This window comes from Bison bison, unplaced genomic scaffold, assembly GCF_000754665.1.
Source record: "Bison bison bison isolate TAMUID 2011002044 unplaced genomic scaffold, Bison_UMD1.0 scf7180017862269, whole genome shotgun sequence".
Classification (NCBI taxonomy): Eukaryota; Metazoa; Chordata; class Mammalia; order Artiodactyla; family Bovidae; genus Bison; species Bison bison.
This window is the reverse complement of record NW_011492841.1, coordinates 95,557-106,048: the sequence shown is the minus strand read 5'-3', so window position 1 is coordinate 106,048 and position 10,492 is coordinate 95,557. Positions and strand designations below refer to the sequence as shown.

Below are 10,492 nucleotides of genomic sequence, written 5' to 3'. Positions count from 1 at the left end.
CTCTAGTAATTTTCTGGTGGAGTCTTTAGGGTTTTCTATGTACAGGATCATGTCATCTGCAAACAGTGAGAATTTTACTTCTTTTCCAATTTGGATTCCTTTTATTTCTTTTTCTGCTCTGACTGCTGTAGCCAAAACTTCCAAAACTATGTTGAATAGTAGTGAGCACCACAACTATTGAGACTGTGCTCTAGAGCCTGGGAGCTGCAACTACTGAAGCTCAGCACTCCCTAGAGACTACTCTGCAACAAGAGAAACCACCCCAGTGGGAAGCCCACATACCGTAACTAGAGAGTAGCCCCCACTCACCACAACTAGAGAAAAGCCTATGTAGCAACAAAGAGCCAACACAGCCAAAAGTAAATAAATAAACAAAAATTGTTTTAAAGCCTGCTTTGGACTTCCCTGATGGTCCAGTGGTTGAGAATCTGCTAGCCAATGCAGGGGGCTCAGTTGGATCACTGGTCCAGGAATTCCCACATGCCAAGGAGCAACTAAGCCTGTGCTCCACAACCACTGAGGCCCATATACTCTAGGGCCCACGTACCATAACTACTGAGCTAATCCGCCAAGAGCCCACATGCCACAACTAGAGAGTAGCCCACACTCGCCACAACTAGAGAAAGCCTGTGCACAACAGTGAAGACCCAGTACAGACAAAAAAAAAAAACAGTCTGCTTTGTTCAGATCTGGTGACCAGACTCCCAGACAGCTGATTTTGCAGGAAATTTTGCACCTGAGTGTCTCCCCACTTCACCCTCCCAAGAGTGTGCTCCTGCAGATGGGACAACAGAACTCGTCCTTTATGTCAAAATGGGACTGGTCTTCAGGCTTGAAGTCCAGGTTGGAGCTGCTGTCCTAAATGATGACATTCTTAATCCATGGAGTCATCCAGTCCTGAAATCTGCCCTACTTCTAGACTTCTTATCATGTTAGGTAATAAATTTCCTTCCTTTATTTATTAAGTCAATTTGAAGTGAGATTTTTCTATTACTTGCATCCAAAGGCACCTAAACAGATAACATGTGCTAAATGCTGGAACATAATCTCTTTTATCCAAGAATCCTATGTGATAGGTATAACTGTTATCCTATTTTACAGATGAGGAAACTGGAAAAAACTACCTTGTTCAAAGTCACATAACAAGTAGAACCAAAATTTCAAAATAAATTCAGAGCCCATGCTCATAAGCACTGCTTTCTATAATCCAAACTAATGTTTCATTTTATAATGATGATACATTAGATGATTTAAGACTGAAAAACGTGCTTTTAAAATTTTAACTAATTTGATTAATATAAAATGTTTTATTCCCTGCAGACACTGCTTGACAGGGTAATAGGAGAAAAACAGATGGGTCCTAGGTAGCAGAAGGATTATGAATCAAAGTGTTCAACACTAATCTCCAAAACAGATAAGTGAAGCAGTTTAGTATATGTAATTACATCTTAAATGTAAAGAAAACAGAAACAGAAAATTGATCTGACTTTATCTCCCTATCAATGGTCTTTTGAGAGGAAGGATGAAAGCAGTGCTAATTTTTAAGATGTACCTCTAAGCTAGAAAAGTTTGTAAGCTGACTTGGGTTCTAGTCTTGGTTCTACCATCTACAAGCTATATTACTTTAGGCAAAACTTCACTTCTATGTTTTTAATTTCCTCATCTGTAAAAGAGGGGTATGAATAGTATTTATACCTCATAGGGAGGGCTTCCCTCATAGCTCAGTTGGTAAAGAATCTGCCTGGAGTGCAGGAGATCCAGGTTCGTTTCCTGGGTTGGGAAGATGCCCTGGGAGAAGGAAATGGCAACCCACTCCAGTATTCTTGCCTGGAGGATCCCATGGGCAGAGGAGCCTGGCAGGCTACAGTCCACCGGGTCGCAAGAGTCAGACACAACTTAGCGATTAAACCACCACCACCACCATACCTCATAGGACTGTTGTGAAGATGAAAGGAGATAAACTACATATAAATCCCCTAGAATAGTCCCTGGTACAAAATAAATACTCAATTAGGATTTGCTATGGTTATCATCATTGTCATCATTTGAAAGAAGAGATGTTGTTTTTAAAGAGAGTAAATAAATTATCCTCCACATTCCTAGAAACGTGAAGACAAGACACTTATATTGTAACATGTTCTTTATTAATAAGATGAAGTAATGGAGGCAGGAAACAAGTGACAATGAAAACAGTTGTATAAAAAAAGAGCGAAGGAAAAAGGGAGTAAGGTCTTAAACCAAAATTGGGAAAAGCAAAATTCTGGTTCAATTTTTATTTTATAATATCTCTAAAAGTCCATAAATCTTGAAATAAAGATTTCTAGATACCAGAGGCATAATGAAAGAGACAAAATAACAAAAACAAAAACATACATAGATTTAGAGACTGAAGCATTTGGAGCATGTAATACAAAAGACTGATAGAAAATAAACAGAACAGAAATGTAGACAGGAAAGAAAACCAAGAATTTATGCTCTGCTTCCCAGTAATACACAAGATTTCACAATCAGCCAATTCTCCCATCCCCCACTCTCCTCCTTTCCAACTCCAAGTAACTTACATTGAAAGATGCCAGGGCCTCAGAGACACTCTTCTCAATGAACTCATCAGTGATTCTTCTGGAAGGATGTTCATTAAACACAGAGTTCATTAGTGCAATCTTTGCAGCACTCCGCCGGGCTTCAGCTTTTGTGGGGCAAAACTAGGCAGTAAACAGAGAAAATATGTGTATATGTGTATCTGAGAGAGAGGAAGGAAGAAGTAGAGGGAAACACTTGGCATAGACAACACTTGGATACTCTTTGGAAAAGTCAGTTTGTTCTAGACGCTGTCCAAAGTTTTTATTGTAAAATGGTCAGGGCACTTGGAAGCATAAGTTTGATTCAACATCCTGGAGTCATTAAGGAACTGGAGACAGCTGTAGCTCATACCAAATTGAAGGCAGGATGGAGGAGATTGCTGAAGTCAGCATATAATCACTGGATACAAAAAGTACCTCTGTTTAAACTGTCAACAGAATTAATTACTCAAAAGCCAGATTCTCGCCAGTCTGTTAGAAATCTGTATCTTGTTCTTTTATTCTGTAGACAAGACGGACAAGATTTTTTTTATCCCTCTAGATAACCTAAGATTAGAACAAAGCTGTTTCTAGGCTGCTTCTGCAGAGGAGCCCTCTAGTCTCTATCCGAAGCACCCATTTGGGATTCTTGGACTTTACCCTTAGCTATGTGCAGGCAGTTTCCTCACTAATGCAATGGGCCAGGGAACTATCCCTGAATGGAGTCTAAGGTCTGAGGAAGGATTATATCGTCTCTAACCCACCCCCTCCCAGTGGAGGCAAAGAGAAGACAGGTAGCTAGGGAAAGGAAAGCTGACTCAAGGAAAACAAGAATAAATTAAAAATTAACTCATGTTTTTACACTGGATCCAACATATGTATCAAAAAGAAAGTCTGATTTTCAAAAGTCTTGAATCACTCAACTTCAGATCCCTAGCCACCTTTAAAATTCATTTTTACTGGCTGTTTCAAAGGCCTCTATGCCCTTTGTCATTTATGATTAGGATTAGAGAAAAGAACGTGATGTAATTTTTAAAAGTAGACCAGATTATGTTTGCTACTTAGCCATCCTTAATTTCAGTAATTCCCAATTTCCTTTAGCTGACAGGTCTCTCTGAGACAACATATGGAGTTTGATACATTAATCCTACATCTTCTTGCTTATTCAGTTTCTGTTTCCGCTTCTCTCACTATTTATTAGCCTTCTGCCCATGCTACTGTATGGTGCTGTTTCTGAAAAATCATCTATGAAGAAAACCAGCAGGAGAAATATCACCTGCCACAGTGCATATAAAAGATAAAAGCTAAAAGAGGCCAAGAGAGATAATTCTACTCTTTCAGGAAATAACAGAAATTGAATGCCCCAGTTTGGGGCATCCTGGAGAAGGGAAAGGCTACCCACTCCAGTATTCTGCCCTGGAGAATTCCATGGACTGTATAGTCCATAGGGTCTCAAAGAGTTGGACACGACTGAGTGACTTCCACTCACTTGGGGCATCACCATTAGATTACTAAATCTTTATTCAACGATATGATGAGATAGGAGAAGGAAGCAAAGATCTTATTTTCTAGAAGCAAAAGATAGACATTAGTTATCTTGGGCACATATTTATTTCTCTGAAATGGCTGGGGTTCTGAGAGAAACATTTAGTCACCTGATTTGAAATGAAGCTCTCTTTGGACAGTTTCTATTTGAGACTGCAACTGAGCTACAATGGCACTCATTCGTGCAACAGATTTATTAAATGTCTATTCTGTGCTGGGCACTGAGTTGGACGGTAGAGATTTAAAACTGAATAAGAAAGAAGACTGACACTATCTGCCACCATAGAGCATAGTCCACTAGGACAGAGAAACACTCAATAACGATATGTTGTGGTAAGTGATTTGATACAGGAAGTTCAAGGTGCTATGGAAGCACATAGCAGAGGGTATAACTTTGTCTAAGGGTTATTCAAGCCATACAGAAAACAGAACAAAAGTGTCTAGTCTCCTCCCTAAATTCCTATTCAGGCTCTAAGTTGACATTTCAGGAAGCTACTTTCCTGTCTACAATGTGAAAAATTCATCTTTGATGATAATATTCACACTGGTCAAATTTCTTGTTACCCTACAATAGCATCAACTATTTTCATCATCATATACAAGTCTTTTATATAATTGTAGAATGTTAGGACCAGAAATACTGGCTAGAAATAATCTACTCTGTCTCCTTCATGTTATAGATGGAGAAACCGAGGCCCATAGAAATTACTTGACTTGCCCTGCTAGCAGTCAGGGGAATGAGAATTTGGATCTGCCTAACTCTTAGATGAGTACTATTTCCACCATACATAGTCCTTCTCCTTTGATTTCTTAGAGAACTCAAACACTGCTTTCCTTGGCCATAGCCTATGAAAAAGTAGTGCGGGCAATGGATATTATCCTATGTCCTCAAAAAGAGACAGCAGGAACCTGGAAAGCCAGATCAGAACATGAGTTAGATGCTAGTAGTTTGCTTTTCTTTCAGCTTTCAAAAACTCAAACCCATTTGACAAAAACAACAAAATTCTGTAAAGCAATTATCTTTCAATTAAAAATTAATTTAAAAAAAACACTCAAACCCACTAGAGGAGGGCATGACAACCCACTCCAGTATTCTTATCTGGAGAATCCCATGAATAGCGGAGCTTGGCAGGCTCCATAGGATCTCAGAGTCAGGCACGACTGAAGTGACTTAGCACACACACTAAAAAGAAAAGCATACTACCAAGGTTGTTTTCTGGTCAAATGAGCCTCAGATGCTTATTAGAATGATTTACCCAGAACTGGTCCAAGTCCTCAAATAGGTGACTTTGGACAGAGATTTAATGATCAAAGTGATAGAGAAAGCCACTACTAGCACCTACGGATTTATCTCTGCTACATTTGCCTCCCAGCTCTTACCTGGAAACTCCCAAAGCAACTTCCCCCAGGCAGGGTGACATAACAGACATAGGGAGGACTGTTGGCGGGAACCATCTCATAAACCACTAGGGCCCCATTCTTCAAGTCAGCCCCTCGTGACTGTTTCATCTGCCAGAATTCCTGAAGTGCCTCCACCACATTCACTATAAAAAGAGAAGTAGTTCAGTTCAGCAATAAGAATGCTTCCAAATGGTGCTCTGCTTCAATACACTATCTGTAACCTGTACTTATGTTAAGAGACTACCCCCTCTTAGATCCCCACCTATCACCATTTAAAAGCATTTAAATTAATAAGCCAAGGCTGTAATTAAGTTCATTTACATAGGAAGATCAGAATATACTTCCCTCACCTCTCTAGTTCACATTTTGGTTAGTCTTAGACACCAAAAGAGAATAGCATAAATATTGGAGGCCAGAGTTTCCAAGGTCAGCATACCATTGTTACTACCTGATGAAGTACAAGTAGATTATTCCACAATTAGTCAGCTGACCAAGAATAGTAATAACCACCATGATCATAAGTGCTAATGTTTACTGAACTTACGGTATGTCATATTTTCTCAGAGTGCTTTACACATACAATCATGAGGCAGGTACTTTTATTATCCCCATATTACAGATGAGGGAAATGAGGTATGGAGAGGTTAAATAACTTGCACAAGGATATAACAGAAAGTAGAAGAGCAAGAATTCCAACCCAGGCATTCTTGGTTCCCAGGTGGTTTCCCGGTGCAGTGGTAAAGAATTTGCCTGCCAATGCTGGAGACGCATGATATGCAAATATGTGGGTTCAATCCCTGAGTCAGGAAGATCCCCTGGAGGAGGAAATGGCAACCCACTCCAATATTCTTGCCTGGAAAATTCCATGGACAGAGGAGCCTGGTGGGCTACAGTCCATGGGGTTGCAAAGAGTCAGACATGACTGAGCATGCATGTATGTCATGTCATTCTTGGTTCCAGAGTCAATGTTCTTAATCATTAAGTAATGCTGTCACTCAAGGACATATGGCCCTATTAGCCATTTTCAAGGCTGTGCTTCTGGTGAGCAAACCCCTGGCTAGATTCCTTTTCCACCCTGAAATACTATATGTATACTATATATATGAGAGAGACAGAGAGATAGGGAGAGAGAAAGAGAGGGAGAAGGAAAGAAAGAGAATGAATTCTGAGGCTTTCCCTAGCATAAATGATTTTAGAAAGGACTGCATATTGGGAAACATTCCTCCACAAGTCTCTAGCACTACTCTCCATCTTGCTAGGTATGCCGAGATTTCAAGGTCCTGACTACTCTTTTTTTTTTTTTTTAAGTTTTATTAAAGTATAAAGGAGATAGAGAAAGCTTCTGACATAGGCATCAGAAGGGGGTAGAAAGAGTACCCCCTGACTACTCTTTACTTGGATAATTTCTCAGGATTGAGTTTGCAGCAAGAAACATTGAGGAATAATGTCTCTGACTAGGATAAGGGACAAGTTTGCTTACTATTACTATAAAATGGCAGGTTCCCCAAGCTCAGTGTTCCTCTCCTGTAATGCAGCCCATGGCCTGTGCAAGCATCTACCTGAACCCTCCTTGTCAGACAGGGGAGGCAAGGGAAACCAGTGCAGGCAAACAGGAGGCTCGTGCTACATGCTGTGCTGTGAGTAATAAAGGCCTTTGTCTCTGACCCAGAGTCTCTTGGCTTCTGCCAGCATCCATGAAATAGTAACCATCTACATAATATGTTTTTGTTATTCAGTTGCTCAGTTGTGTCCCACTCTTTGGAACCCCATGGACTGCAATACACCAGGCCTCCCTGTCCCTCACCATCTCCCAAAGTTTGCCCAAGTTCATGTCCATTGCATCAGTGATGCCATCCAGCCATTTCATCCTGTGACACCCTCTTTTCCTTCTGCCCTCAATCTTTCCCACCATCAGGGTCTTTTCCAATGAGTCGGCTCTTCACATCAGGTGGCCAAAGTATTGGAGCTTCAGCTTCAGCATCAGTCCTTCCAATGAATATTCAGGGTCAATTTCCTTTAGGATTGACTGGTTTGGTCTCCTCGCTGTCCAGAGGACTTTCAGGAGTCTTCTCCAGCACCACAGTTCGATGGCATCAATTCTTCGGCGTTCTGCCTTCTTTACAGTCCAGCTCTCACAAACAGTAATTAGTTGTAAACAGGGTAAAATCAAACTCCAGACTTGACACTGTATTCAAGGACAGTTCCCCTCATCCCCTAATACCTAGATTCAATTATTCCACAAAAATTATTGAATACCTACTCTGTGCTAGACTGTGTGCTGGTGCTAGGCTACAATCATGAGCAAAACCCTGTTCCTTTTCCCTTGCAGCTTACAGTCTAAACAGGGAGAGAGAGATTAACCAAGTAATCTCAAACAAATCAAACACTACAACTGAGATAAATGCTATAAAGGAGTGGTAAATGGTGGGAAATGTAGGAACATGTGACCTAATTAAGAAGGTCAAAGAAAACTACCCTGACAAGGTAATATTTAAGCTCGGATATAAGTATCACTAGGTGAAAAGGTGAGAGAAAAGTGCTCTGAACAGAAGAAATAGCATGGACAACAGCTCTGTAGCAGCAAGAAGTACAATGAAAAAGGGGACCAGTGTGGCCAGAAAAGAGACAGTGAGGGGTAATATAATGCAAGATGAGGTTGCAAGAACAAAAAAAAAGCCAGGGCCAGATCAGGTCAGATGTGATGGGTCATGTTACAGTACTGGCTTTATCCTGGAGCCATGGGAAGCTACTGAGGGGTTTTTAAATGGATTGCAGGATAAAATCAGTTGGCCTTTGGAAAGGATCTCTTTGACTCTAGGGTTCCAAAATTTCAAATGGCTTTAACTAAAAGCCTCATAACAATAAATTATCACACACATTCACCAATATCTTCCATGACCACTCTCTAACCTTTGTTACAACAAGGACTTGTTAATTCTACTATATTACGTGAGTTAAGGTCTGACAAGGAGAAGACACCAAGATGGGTCAGACATGTAAGAAATTTGTTGGGGAGGAAGAAGGAGAAGGGAGAGCCTTCAGACCAGGTTCAAGGTCTGACACCTGTGGAAGAAAAGAGGCAAGGCAGGAAGTGTGGATATGAGAGTCTCAAGACTGCAGCACAGTTCCAAGAAAGGTTTGGCCAGAAACCAAAGGAATCCCACATCTCAGGATGTGCCTGAGTTAGCACCCCTGCTGCGCTCAGTCACTGACAGAGCAGCCTACAGGATGTATGGCCTCAATGCAAACGTGATAAACTCAGAGGGAACAGCAGTTTAAGCTTGTCAGTCAATTATGCTCCTTGCAGCACCAGATATTAACCAGCACATTTTCATGGCTGCCACATACACACTAAGCAAAATGTTGAGCACTCAATAGGTGCACAGCTCTATTCCAGACATTAGAGATGCCAGGATGAGTAACATATATTTCCTGCCAGGAAGGTGTTCAAAATGTACAAATACAAGGTGTTCAAAATGGACAATAAAAACTTATCTTACTGCTCTGCAACTGAAACAAGCACTCCATGTACCAACCAGGGTTTGAAAAGCAGCATAAGCTCTTAACTAATACCCTATATTTAACTGACTTTTTAAAATGTTCATTCTTCCATTAAAATTCAGCATGAAAAGGAAACTTTCTCTTTCCCACCCTTAGTTTTAGAAAGGAATCTTCAAAGGTCATTGCTGCCCAGAAAGCTTAGCCACCTTTGTTCTTTTCATTGAGATCTTTTCAGGCTCAGTTCCCTCTTTGAGGTAATCTAGCACAATGTGCTGGGTGACAGGTCGCATGACACTCAAACAACAAGGAGAATACTGAAATAAAGAGGAAGGGGAGAAGACTGCTATAATGGGGAAGGTCCTTTAAAAAGCATATGACCATTCTATATCCAGTTAAATCCCTTTTGGCACAGACTATAGGGCTTTTTTAAAAATAATTATTCAAAGCCAAATGAAATAGGGAGTCTTATTTCAGAAATGTGAGTATCAAACGACAAATTGGGCAAATGATCAGGGAAAAAGGCAATGAATTGTGATCTGCATTTGAAAATGCTCATAAGTGTTAGTCGCTCAGTTGTGTCCAGCCCTTTGCGATCCCATGGACTGTAGCCCACCAGGCTCCTCTGTCCATGAAATTTTCCAGGCAAGAATATTCAATCTTCCCTGCCATTTCCTTCTCTAGGGCATCTTCCCTGGCTAGGGATCAAACTGGGGTCTCTGGCATTGCAAGCAGATTCTTTACCATTTGAACCACCAGGGAAGCCCATGAGGCTCATTCATTTCTAGAGCTAAAAGGGACTTGAGAGATTATCTAGTCTATCTCAGGCTAAGGAAGGGTAAGTGACTTGGTTGAGGTCACATAGCTGTAGCAGAACCTGATGCCGATGTTTTTTCCAATTTGGGAATCTTAATCCAGGGTCCAAAGTCCACTCCGTGGTTGAACTTTATAAGGCTTCACAAGACCTTTAAAACTCTAAGTAAAATTAAGCATGTGTGTATGTGTGTGTGTGTGTGTGTGTGTGCATATGAGTATTTATTTTTGAACAATATCAAAGAGAATACTTCTGGTTTTTCCCTTGGGAGATAAAATATTAGATGAATGTCTAAGTGGTGAGAAAGACAGAGTGTACATACACCAGAGTAAAAATACTAAAATGACACATGAAACTATAATAAAAAAAATTTTATAAAAATAAACAATTTTATAGTGGGGCAATATGGATAAATAGATAATGAAATTAAGTGAGTGAGAAGATTCTCTCTGATCATACAAGATGGTAAGAATAGCGTCAGTCAGTTAGTTAGTCAGTTCAGTCGCTCAGTTGTGTCTGACTCTTTCAGTTGTGTCTGACTCTTTGCAACCCCATGAATCACAGCACACCAGACCTCCCTGTCCATCACCAACTCTCGGAGTTTACTCAAACTCATGTCCATCGAGTTGGCGATGCCATCCAGCCATCTCATCCTCTGTCATCCCCTTCTCCTCCT

General features: G+C 40.6%; 1 protein-coding gene across 1 annotated transcript in view; it reads right to left on the bottom strand.

Annotated features, from left to right (window-relative positions):
• Positions 1–10,492, bottom strand: part of LIX1L (Lix1 homolog (chicken) like) — a 24,984-nt gene that overhangs the window by 8,161 nt on the left and 6,331 nt on the right. The window contains exons 3-4 of the mRNA XM_010832779.1: positions 5,484–5,647; positions 2,562–2,702 (exon numbers count right to left, since the gene is read on the bottom strand). Coding sequence (XP_010831081.1) covers positions 2,562–2,702; positions 5,484–5,647 — 305 coding nt within the window. The remainder of the gene's footprint in view (positions 1–2,561; positions 2,703–5,483; positions 5,648–10,492) is intronic.